The sequence below is a fragment of the Dreissena polymorpha genome, chromosome 8 (genome assembly GCF_020536995.1).
Source record: "Dreissena polymorpha isolate Duluth1 chromosome 8, UMN_Dpol_1.0, whole genome shotgun sequence".
Lineage (NCBI taxonomy): Eukaryota > Metazoa > Mollusca > Bivalvia > Myida > Dreissenidae > Dreissena > Dreissena polymorpha.
In genome coordinates, this window is record NC_068362.1 from 19,937,061 (window position 1) to 19,950,108 (window position 13,048).

At 34.9% G+C, this 13,048-nt stretch overlaps 1 protein-coding gene across 4 annotated transcripts in view; it reads right to left on the reverse strand.

Annotated features, from left to right (window-relative positions):
• The window catches only part of LOC127841237 (golgin subfamily A member 4-like), a 108,141-nt gene that overhangs the window by 63,580 nt on the left and 31,513 nt on the right, over positions 1–13,048 (reverse strand). For all 4 annotated transcript variants that reach the window (XM_052369895.1, XM_052369894.1, XM_052369896.1 and 1 more), the window contains exons 5-9: positions 8,693–8,749; positions 7,758–7,832; positions 5,742–5,838; positions 1,284–1,471; positions 990–1,106 (exon numbers count right to left, since the gene is read on the reverse strand). In XM_052369895.1, the coding sequence (XP_052225855.1) occupies positions 990–1,106; positions 1,284–1,471; positions 5,742–5,838; positions 7,758–7,832; positions 8,693–8,749 (534 nt within the window). The remainder of the gene's footprint in view (positions 1–989; positions 1,107–1,283; positions 1,472–5,741; positions 5,839–7,757; positions 7,833–8,692; positions 8,750–13,048) is intronic.

A 13,048-nucleotide genomic window follows, 5' to 3' on the forward strand; every position in this document is an offset into this window, starting at 1 on the left:
CCCATATGGGCTGTCAGTTGTAGTGGCAGCCATTGTGTGAATTCGTTTTTTGTCACTGTGACCTTGACCTTTGACCTAGTGACCTGAAAATCAATAGGGGTCATCTGCCAGTCATGATCAATGTACCTATGAGGTTTCATGATCCTAGGCGTAAGCATTCTTGAGTTATCATCCAGAACCATTTTACTGTTTCAAGTAACAGTGACCTTGACCTTTGACCTAGTGACCTGAAAATCAATAGGGGTCATCTTCGAGTCATGATCAATGTACCTATGAAGTTTCATGATCCTAGGCGTAAGCATTCTTGAGTTATCATCCTGAAACCATTTTACTGGTTCGAGTCACTGTGACCTTGAACTTTGACCTAGTGACCTGAAAATCAATAGGGGTCATCTGTGAGTCATGATCAATGTACCTATGACGTTTCATGATCATAGGCGTAAGCGTTCTTGAGTTATCATCCCGAAACCATTTTTCTGTGTCGAGTCACCGTGACCTTGACCTTTGACCTGAAAATCAATAGGGGTCATCTGCAAGTCTTGATCAACGAACCTATAAAGTTTCATGATCCTAGGCGTAAGCGTTCTTGAGTTATCATCCGGAAACCATTTTACTGGTTCTAGTCACCCTGACCTTGACCTTTGACCTAGTGACCTGAAAATCAATAGGGGTCATCTGCGAGTCATGATCAATGTACCTATGAAGTTTCATGATCCTAGGCGTAAGTGTTCTTGAGTTATCATCCGGAAACCATTCGGTGGACGGACCGACAGACCGACCGACATGTGCAAAACAATATACCCTCTCTTCTTCGAAGGGGGGCATAATAAAAATACCATACATGCCGAGAGTGTTGTCCCTGATTAGCCTGTGCAGACTGCACAAGCTTATCTGGGACAACTTTTCATGCATATGAATTAAGCAATGTTTTCCTAGAGAGATGATCATTGACATGTACTATTTAGTTAATATGACTATGTTGTGCATACCTTGAGGGTGTTCACTTCACTTCTGTGTGCCTCCTGGGTCAGTGTACTCTCAGAACTGTGTCGGGCAAGGTCAGTGACCTTATGTGCCCCCTCCAGTCGCTTCTCAAGACTGGAAACCTGCAGCAGACAACAGAACAATAAAGGGTGTTAGATCTCTGTGCAAAGTAAGTTAAGAAATCAAAACAGGACAAACAAATATGAGGCGTAAGCTAAGGAAAATACCAGTAATTATGCTTTCCCAAATAAAAAGTTTACGATTATTTTTTATTTGCAATCCCATAAAAAAAATCATACCTCTAATTTGAGAGCTTCATTGTCTTTGGTGAGGGACATAATTCTGGAGTGTAACTGTGCCCTGTCCCGGTTGACCTCTTGTTTTGTCCGGCTTGTAAGGTCAGACATCTCGTGGTCAAGGTTTTCCTGCAAGGTCGTGAGGTCATCTTGGGCTTCAGACAGCTGTGTTTCAAGGTCAGTGATTCTTGCTAAAAATATAAAAGCCTTGTTTTGAGAAAACTTATCTTAATGCATGGGCAGAAAGTATCGCTCAAGATAAGCCTATGGAGTCTGCTGAGCTAATCAGGGACAACACTTTCTGCCTTAAATAGATTTTTGCTAAGAAGAGACTGACTTTAAAAGAATATTGACATAAAAGCAGACAGCACAGGCTAATCTGGAACGACACTCTTCGCCCAAGCAATAATCACAGTTTTTCAGGAACACAGCTCATAAAATTGCCACTGTTAAGGTTATAGTTTGAGGATGCAAAAAAAGCAACACAAAATGTGCATTTTTATCTTAGATAATAATATAATATTGAAGTTAAATATCGAACAAACTCACAAAACTGCATTATCAGGGGCTAATATTTGACACTATCTAAAAATGGTTATATTTTACAGTTATTTAAAAACATATCCTACCCAAAGAAGAAATCTTACAAAAAACAATTTAAAAACAAGTCCCTTCCCAAAGAAGAAATCTTAAAAACATATTGAAAAATATTTTTTAAAGTATTAAGATTCATGAGCAATCTGCATTATTTTATTCACAGGAAAATACATAATTTTCACAAGAGTCGAATGGTGCAACTGTAAACAATAGACCTATGTAGTGCTTCTTACAACATCAATAAATTACTAGCAAACATACACCAACCTCAACTGCATCAATTGCAAATACATATAATGTGATATTACTTGGAAATGAACAAAACTTTCTACTAGGTCATTGCATGTGACAATAAACAAACAAATCCCCACAGAATGTTTAAACTAAATGTAATTAATAATGCACACAGCTCTGCCACAGAAAATCATTGATGATGTTGTCACAGATACAACTCTTCAGGGATTTAAATGCATTTTCTTGCTTTTTCCGAATTCAAGAGGCATTTAAACAAAGATCATTTTTCAGACTTTATTTCTTTAAAGATGGGACTAATGAACTGATGTTAATATAGTAATATAAGAACAGACAAATACTTTAGACTTTAGATAACAAAAGTCTTTTTTTTAAATTTATTTGTATGGACTCATTAAAATCAGATGTGCATTTTCCAGAAAAAATTAAAATAAAAGACAGATTTGAAAATCAAAATAGCACTTAAATTTTCTCTTCTTCATGATATTGATCAAATGTAAGAGGCTGATGAGCATATTTATTAGTTTAAAATTGCTATCATTATAGATACTGTAAAACCATTAAATTTCGTGTGGTACGAATTTTCGTGGATTTCGTTTGTCCGCTGAACCACGAACTCAAGTACCAACGATTATTTATACATTTTAAATCTGAAATCGGTCATTTCCGACATTTTCTTTTGTTGTCAGTTATCGAAGATATTTGTTTTTTGTAATAGTTACTTCAAATGTCATCAAATTAACAGTTTGCAGATTTATCAAATATGTCTATTAGTGCTACTTAAATTTAAAAGAGAAAAAACGGTTTTCACACGTGTATTTTGGGAACCTTATTACTCAATTGTTACAACTAGGGGACCAAATTATTGCACTGAGAATTGCAAATATTGTCAAACCAATATTGATTTCAATTAGCGAGCGGGGACCCACAAATGCGTCCCTTTATCGGTCTTATCGACAATTATCGGCAACACTTTCATGGTTCAGTGCACATTAACCTCAAGTTTTGCTGTTAACACAGATTAGCAGATCATACTTGGTTATTTCTCTGGTTGCTTTAATAAAAGTTTAATTATTATGAAGGTCAGTCTACCCCGAAAATTTGAAATCCACGATATAACGTATCAACGAATTAGTTGTTTTTTATTTGAAATCCACGAAATTATATGTTGCAACGAATTAGTTGTTTTTTATTAAACCGCAAAATTTCATTCCGACGAATTTTATACGTTTACAGTATATATTGGTTGATATTTCCTATTTACAAACACTTATCTAATAAGCACTTTATGGAAGAATTCTTGTAGATTAGAGCTAAATATATCTGATTACAAAAATCTCCAGTTTTATAAAGCCAAATACAAGTCAGCATGGCTTCTTAAAAGCAAGCAATTCTGAAGCCAAAACAGGGAAGGCAGCCAATTAAATGCTTCTATGATTCCTTAATGCATCGAAGCTTATGATATTGTGCCTTAAAATAAAATATTTTCTTCCAGAAACAGAAGCTTATAGTGTTATGTCTTATAAAAAAGTTAATCCTTAACCAATTCTGGAAATCAAGCCCACAAAATATCTACCTTAAATTAAGGCAACAAGTAATTTGACAAACCTGAAACATAAACCAAAGAAAAAGGTGCCAACTAGAATGTTATGTAATCCTGGAATTGTTATGTAAATGTATCACTAGGGAAAGATTACATCTTCCATGCGTCTGAGAAATTTCAAATTAAGCTTAAGCTCTTCCAACAAACGTTAAGTAATTGCTAATTCTGGAATTGATGTTTCCACAAGAAGATTTCTAGAGTGTTAACATGCTTTTATCTTCATATGACCTAGCAACCTAGGTTTTCAGCTCAAGTGAACCAGTTTTGAATTTAGCACAGGTTTTATTGAGACAAATCTTCCAAACAATTTTCATGAATATTGGACAAGAAATGGTAAACAAGATTTCACTACATCCATAAAAGTTAAATTATAGTTAGGAATTGCCCCCTGGCAGGCACGTTTTTCAACAGACCGAAACTATTTTCAAACTTGGCAGAGATATCAGGAAAAATGTTCTGACATAGTTTCATCAAGATTTGACTATAAATGTCATTTCCTGAGTGTTAACAAATTTTTACTTTAATCATATAAGGAAAACTGCATAGTCCCCAGGCAGCAATTTTTTCAACATATTGGAATTATTGTCTAACCTTCGTATGTAATTTGATGTTGTATAATTAGAATAAAATATTCATAACAAGTTTAATGAAGATTTGGCAATAATTGGTAACTTATAGTGTTTACAAGTTTTAACTATAACCATATAAGATATTATAAGATCAAATATGGTGACCAATTTTCATGAAGATTGGACTATAAATGGGCTGTGCTGTGTGAAAAGGGGGTTTAATGCATGTGCCTAAAGTGTCGTCCCAGAGAAGCCGCACAGGCTAATCAGGAATGACACTTTCCGCCTAAACTTGCTTTTTGCTAAGAAGATACTTTCTTGAAATATTTTTTTTAAGCGGAAAGAGTCATCCCTGATAAGCCTGTGCAGACTGCACATGCTAATCTGGAACGACACTTTAGGCATATGCATAAACTCCTTTTTCCACAGAGCAAGGCCCAAATGTAACTTCTTTACAAGCTTTTTCTTGACCTTGACCTAGTTTTGACTTCACGTGAGCAGTTTTCATGTTAGACAATTTGAGCAGTTTTCATGTTAGACAATTTATCATAATTTGGGAAAAAAATCTGACTAAGTTACATGAAGATCAGACAATAAATGTGGCCTTTAGAGTGTTCACAAGGTAAATGTTTATGAGGCACAACAAAAAGAAGGCGATCACAAAAACTTACCATGAGCAGGTTGTGCTCAGGTGAGCTTCTAACAGAGGTAGTGTGTACATAATGAAATATGACTGATAATTTACAATCACAGCTGCAGTTGTTTCTTACACTTCAACAAGCTATGCAAGAAAAAGCATGAAAGCAGCTTAAATTATTAATTTCATAATCGTTCCAAAGAAATTACACAAATGTTGAATGTGTGAGGAGTGAACATCAACAGAGTCAGTTCTAATTACTCAGAGTTTCAATATTCATTCTCAGTGAGGAAGATTGTGTCAAAATGGTGTCTAGTCAAGCATTATTGTGAGCATTGAGGTAAAAACTGATATATTGGCTATTCATTTCTGTATGAGATACTACACATTCACATGCAGTCTTTAACATGATTTTACGGTTTCTTATGCTTAATCACTGGGAGGGAGGAAAATTGAGGTCATTAAAAGTCAAGCAGGAAACTGTTGTAAATCCAATTTCACAGCAGTTAAAACAGTTTCCCACTCAATCTTGATTTTTATCATTATTTTAGCCTTGTTCTGGGAAAACTGGGTTTAATGCATGTGTATCAAGCTTCATCCCAGATTAGCCTGTGTGGACTACATGCATCAGGGACATCACTTTGGGCTTTAATTGAAAGAAGAACCCTTTAAACAATAATCCAGGTAAGCATTAAGAGTTGTCCCTGATTTGCCTGAACAGACTTCACAGGCTTACCTGGGACAATACTTTACACAAATGTATTAAGCCCAGATTTCCCAGAACCCACCTCATTTCACAGTACCTTGTGCTCTGTTATATTTCTCTTTGAGAAGCTTGTTTTCTGTTTGAAGGGTGGACACTTCTGTCTGCAGCTTCCTGTTTTGGCTCTCCGTCACCTCCTGGACAAAATACAATAACAAATATGTAAAAAATGCACATTAACGATCCTTCTGTCAAACAGACAAAAATTACAGTTTATGGCCTTTTTCAAGAACAAGACAGTTATGGACAAAATAAGTTATGATTGCATATTAAATGTGTTAGCGTCTTTAGAGCATACAGGGCACCTCCTGAGCAAACTGCGCAGGCGGGTGAGGATCTACACTGACCACATATGGCAGGGCATAAGACCTATTTGCGCTTGACCCAGCTGATATGATGTTACGATGCTTTGATGACATTATTTGATTATTTTGGTTTTACTATATTGGAGGACATTTTTTTGAATATCAGTTAATCAAAGTATAAATGGAGCTATTTTTTTTAATAAAGTGCAACTTTTTAAGCTGACAGAATTCATCACATGGTGTAAAAGTACTACTTAACTTGTACCTATAAAGTTTTTATGCTCAAAATAAATATGGGACATGGAGAACTGAATATGCCCCAGAGTCTTGATCAGTATTGTCATTGATTTGTCTCTCCTTGCAAATCGTGCTTAAATAATAAATCTAATGAGTAAAATATATATATATATATATATAATTTGATATAAATGGCAACTAAATGCTACCATTAAACTTATTGTTGGGTAATAAGCTCTGTAACTCGGCTGAAATTGGAACAACTGATCCAAGCTGAAATGAAAATGCACAAGTTCACATGCAGGTCAATTTGTCGATAACATTTCTTCACACTAGCTTTCCAATGTATACAAACAACAGCAGCCAAAAAATGTTTTCCTTTCTTAAATGTAACAAGGGCCATAGCTGTACTGAAATTGAGGAAAACATCTCCAAAAGAGCTAAGGTACATCAGTTTACTGGTATTTATTAATGGATATGTTTATCAAGTCTCATTATTGAACAGTTAAACATAATGAGAAACAAGCAACACTGTAAATTTGCTAAGTGGTCACTATTTTACATAATTTTTTCATAAAATGTTCATGAAATTTACTGCACTTCAGGCAGTATTTTTCATTGCATTAAACTGTTTTTTTTCTTTTTTTATTAAACTTTTTTATATAAAGAGAAAATAGGTGAACACACTTAGGAAATTGATTAAGAGCGCTTGATACTAATAAGCACCCATATCATGTTCAGGGTTTCAACCATAAAATTTAATCTTTCCACAGAAATCAATAAAACAGTCTACTGCATAGACATTTACAGGAAAGAATTAACTTTGTTATGAATAAATCAAACCCTCAACAGATGGCATTATTGGCTCCGCTGCCATTAATTGCCTGTACTGGCAATGCAAACATCTGTGTGGCATTGATTGGATTTGGTTACAGGTGAATTGAAATGGAAAATAGCACACATGTAGCATGCACATACCATTTGCTTTGGTATCTTATTTGTCCTATTTGGCAAAGATCCTAAGATTTCAATCTTAATTTCCAATATACTATTTATTTATTGGTACTGAAATACATATTTCAATGCACAACAAGTACTTTTAATGGATTAAACACAAACTTACTAAATTTAACCATTCTTAATAACTGTTTAAAAAGATTTTTTAAAGAATGTACATGTATAGATAATCATAAGCTTGGTATGAAGAGTTCTTTGTTAATTTGAGTCTAGAAGCACTAAATGCTAATGCATGTTTAGAAACACTATGACTTATAGTCAACATTATTATTATCAGTCTGATTTTTAAGATTTTTTTCTTTGGTCATTAAGATGTCCTTTAGAAACAATTTCTGCTTAATTTTTTTTTTAATAATGTTAGTGGACTGGGACTTCATCAATTTTAATCATATCCAAAAGTAAACAAATAAAGGACACGAAAAAAATTATACATGGTTTATCATTAAACACAGACACCATATTAAAACAATTTAAACACCCAAGCCAGCCCGCAGTACCTTATCCAACATCAATCGAGAATCCGGCGTAAGGCTGCGACCAACCGCCTGCTTCCTCTTGCCTGCCCCATCCCTCTGCAATCAGTAACTCGACTTTAAACTTGATCTATATCAAGCACTTTCGCCATAGAAATGTTTTATGGTTTAATGTTTTCATGTCAACACGCAATAATTAACCATACAAGCAACAATTGACTCTTATACATGTAGAGTCATTATTCCTGGTTGTTCCTTAATTACTGCTTATTGTATATTTATATAGAAGAATGATAAATTAGTGTTTTTTTTACATTTTCTATATCTGTATGTTACAATAATTCTGGTCTGAATGTATTTCTTGTTTTTCTTGGAAAACAAAATATTTAATTATGTGACTGGCAACGTTTGCAATCAATATAAAAACATTTTTAAGGTTTAAACTTCATAGGAATATGGTTGTGAAATAAAAACCAACAAAATATTGAAAATAAACATGCTATTGACAATATGTTAAACTTTTTCAGAACATCATTTTAACCCTGTTTAATTTATAAAATTTGAAATTAATCAGTCAGCCAATAAAGATTGTTCTTTTTTTTTCTACTTATATTTTATTGACATGCTAAATGTCACATAGACATCACATATCATGGAATGTTACCAGCAAATTTTTAGAAACAAAAAAGGGGATGAGACAATTAATTAAAGAAACAAGAGATCAATCCATCATACAAGGATGCATGCACTAAATGCCACTGAACATATGAAGGAGTGTTTGGAGGACAGTCATTGTTGTGTAAATTTATTACAACAAGAGGGTTCAGATGGCTCACGTGTGTAATCGGGCATTTTAAGATTGGTCCCGCAACAGTGCATATTTTATTGAAACTACAAAGAAAACAATACATGACTATTTGAAGGTTTACTGTACAGTGCAAAATTTAGACAGTCATTACCTGTCCCAGATTCTGACCTCCTGCGGTTGATCTTTGCCCTTGTTCGGGTGACCCTTCCTAAACGTGCAATGATACAGAAAAATGCAAAAACAAAAAGAATAATGAAAAAGTGTAGGACTGAAAATGTTATTTAGATCTTGTCCCATCAATTCACAAAGTCTTCATCAAACCTTAAAACCATGGAACATCAATTCTCAGAAATTCTCAATCATCAAAATGTAAAAATGAGGCTTGATTTGTGATTGAGAACATTTGTAATCAAGGAGTCAGGCTGTATAGTTTGTGATTGAAGTCTAAAATTAAGTTTGGGCATAATTAATTAATGTTATGAAAATAACAACAGTTGTGTTTGTCAGAAACACAATGCCCCCATAATGCGCCGCTTTTTTTTACCTTTGCCCTTGAAGGATGACCTTGACCTTTCACCACTCAAAATGTGCAGCTCCATGAGGTACACATGCATGCCAAATATCAAGTTGCTATGTTCAATATTCAAAAGTTATTGCAAAACTTTACTGTAAGCAGAGCTACAGATAAGCTACGTATTTGCGTAAATACGCAATCAAAAATAGCTGGATACGCAATTTTTTTCAAAATCTGTGCGTACCGGTACGCAAAACAAATCGCCGATACCCAATTCGAGCCGCCTTCTATGCGTAATGAAAAATCCCGTTTTGTTTTGGCCGTTTTGACTCGAGTCTTAATTGACAAGCGCTTGTTTTATCTGGTAACGTATTTACCAATCGTTTAGATGATAACACATGCGAGTCAAACAAAATGGCGTCTCGAGGCAAACGAAAAGTTCCGCAAAAAATACAAAAAAACTTATAGATTCCTTTGTCGTGTTAAATAAATCTAAATCTAAAACAATTGCAAAGGACATAGTTAATGACATTATTAACTCCATGTTTTGTTCCATGGACATCTGCGTATTTTAGATGAACTTGTTGATGGGATGAACAGGGGGCTGGAAGGGTGTTGGGATAGTATAATAACGTGTGTTAAGACCGAAAATGCCAAAAAATAATTTTTAATATAACAAGGGCTAGTTTGTAAAACATGCATGCCCCCATATGGGCTGTCCGTTGTAGTGGCAGCCATTGTGTGAATACGATTTTTGTCACTGTGACCTTGACCTTTGACCTAGTGACCTGAAAATCAATAGGGGTCATCTCTGGGTCACGATCAATGTACCTATGAAGTGTCATGATCCTAGGCAAAAGCGTTCTTGAGTTATCATCCGAAAATCATTTTACTATTTCGGGTCACCGTGACCTTGACCTTTGACCTAGTTACCTACAAATCAATAGGGGTCATCTGCGAGTCATGATCAATCTACCCATGAAGTTTCATGATCCTAGGCGTATGCGTTCTTGAGTTATCATCCGGAAACCATTTAACTATTTTGGGTCACCGTGACCTTGACCTTTGACCTAGTGACCTCAAAATTAATAGGGGTCATCTGCAAGTCATGATCAATCTACCCATGAAGTTTCATGATCCTAGGCATATGCATTCTTGAGTTATCATTCAAAAACCATTTTACTATTTCTGGTCATCGTGACCTTGACCTTTGACCTAGTGACCTCAAAATCAATAGGGGTCATCTGCGAGTCATGATCAATGTACCCATGAAGGTTCATGCTCCTAGGCCCTAGCGTTCTTGAGTTATCGTCTGACAACCACCTGGTGGACGGACAGACCGACCGACCGACAGACCGACATGAGCAAAGCAATATACCCCCTCTTCTTCGAAGGGGGGCATAATAATAGTAACCCTAACCCTAACCCTAGTTCTCCAAAATAAGATTTTCAGTGCCTTGTGCTAAAAGTTGTTATTGTTTATTGATATAGCTATGTCTTAGCTACGTCTAAATGCCAAAGCGGTTTATTTGTATTATATTTTGGCATTGCAACCGGACTCTGATTGATGGCTGTCAGAAAATAAAACAAATGGATTGAAACCCGTGTTACTATTATTATATTTAATTTTGGTTTTGGGCATTTTCGGTCAAAATACACTATATTACACTATTCAAACACCATTCCAGCCCCCTTAGATGGGGTGTGTTATGTTTCCAAAACGAAAGTACTGGCCCATATTGGAACAAAAACAATTAGAAACACATTGGATGAGTGGGTTGAGAAATTCAATTGGCTTCAGATTGTTGAATCTTGTAGCAGAAAGATTTAACAACCTTTACTGCAATTGAATACATAACAGTGACTTTATGTAGGTAAGGTTTTGAGAAACGAAATTCATGTTTTAATGCAATTACCCAATTCACTTGTTTATTTTAGTACAAATACCCAATTATTTTTTTATATGAGCAGGTATCATACTTTTGGATACCCAATCACGTTTTCCATTACCCAATTCATTCTTATTTTGAAGGGTATTACCCAATTACCCTAAAAAGCTTATCTGTAGCTCTGACTGTAAGGTTAAAGTTTAGGGACAGAATGACAGAATGAGATACCTGTACACATGCATGCCAAATATCAAGTTGCTATGTTCAATATTTCAAAAGTTATTGCAAAACTTTACTGTAAGCAGAGCTACAGACAAGCTACGTATTTACGTAATTACGCAATCAAAAATAGCTGGATACGCAATTTTTTTCAAAATCTGTGCGTACCGGTACGCAAAACAAATCGCCGATACCTTCTATGCGTAATGAAAAATCCCGTTTTGTTTTGGCTGTTTTGACTTGAGTCTTAATCGACAAGCGATTGTTTTATCTGGTAACGTATTTACCAATCGTTTAGATGATAACACATGCGAGTCAAACAAAATGGCGTCTCGAGGCAGACGAAAAGTTCCGCAAAAAATACAAAAAAAAAGTATAGATTTCTTTGTCGTGTTAAATAAATCTAAATCTAAAACAATTGCAAAGGACATAGTTAATGACATTATTAACTCCATGTTTTGTTCCGTGGACATCTGCGGAAGTATTTTAGATGAACTTGTTGATGGGATGAACAGGGGGCTGGAACGGTGTTGGGATAGTATAATAACGTGTGTTAAGACCGAAAATGCCAAAAAATAATTTTTAATATAATAATAGTAACCCTTACCCTAACCCTAGTTCTCCAAAATAAGATTTTCAGTGCCTTGTGCTAAAAGTTGTTATTGTTTATTGATAGAGCTATGTGTTAGCTACATCTAAATGCCAAAGCGGTTTATTTGTATTATATTTTGGCAATGCAACCAGACTCTGATTGATGGCTGCCAGAAAATAAAACAAATGGGTTGAAACCCGTGTTACTATTATTATATTTAATTTTGGTTTTGGGCATTTTCGGTCAAAATACACTATATTATACTATCCAAACACCATTCCAGCCCCCTTAGATGGGGTGTGTTATGTTTCCAAAACGAAAGTACTGGCCCATATTGGAACAAAAACAATTAGAAACACATTGGATGAGTGGGTTGAGAAATTCCATTGGCTTCAGATTGTTGAATCTGGTAGCAGAAAGATGGAACAACCTTTACTGCAATTGAATACATAACAGTGACTTTATGAAGGTAAGGTTTTGAGAAGCTAAATTCATGTTTTAATGCAATTACCCAATTCACTTGTTTATTTTGGTACAAATACCCAATTATTTTTTATATGAGCAGGTATCATACTTTTGGATACCCAATCACGTTTTCCATTACCCAATTCATTCTTATTTTGAAGGGTATTACCCAATTACCCTAAAAAGCTTATCTGTAGCTCTGACTGTAAGGTTAAAGTTTTGGGACAGAATGACAGAATGAGATACCTGTACACATGCATGCCAAATATCAAGTTGCTATGTTCAATATTTCAAAAGTTATTGCAAAACTTTACTGTAAGGTTAAAGTTTTGGGACAGAATGACAGACAGGCCAAAAACAATATGCCCCCGATCATTCGATCCGGGGGCATAAAAAGTTATGAAAATTTATGTTTTTTTTTTTTGACCTTTAACCTTGAAGGTTGACCTTGACCGTTCACCACTCAAAATGTGCAGCTCCACGAGAAGTAAGTAAGAGATTGAATAGAGAAATGAATTATTTAATTTTTTTACCTTTGACCTTGAAGGATGACCTTGACCTTAACCTTTCACCACTCAAATGTGCAGCTCCACGAGATACACATGTATGCCAAATATTAAGTTGCTGTGTTCAATATTAAAAAAGTAATGAAAATTTAAGTTTTTTATATTTTGACCTTTGACCTTGAATGTTGACCTTTCACCACTCAAAATGTGCAGCTCCACGAGAAGTAAGTAAGAGATTGAATGGAGAAATAAAGATTATTTTTTTTATTTTTTAACCTTAGACCTTGAAGGATGACCTTGACCTTTCACCACTAAAAATGTG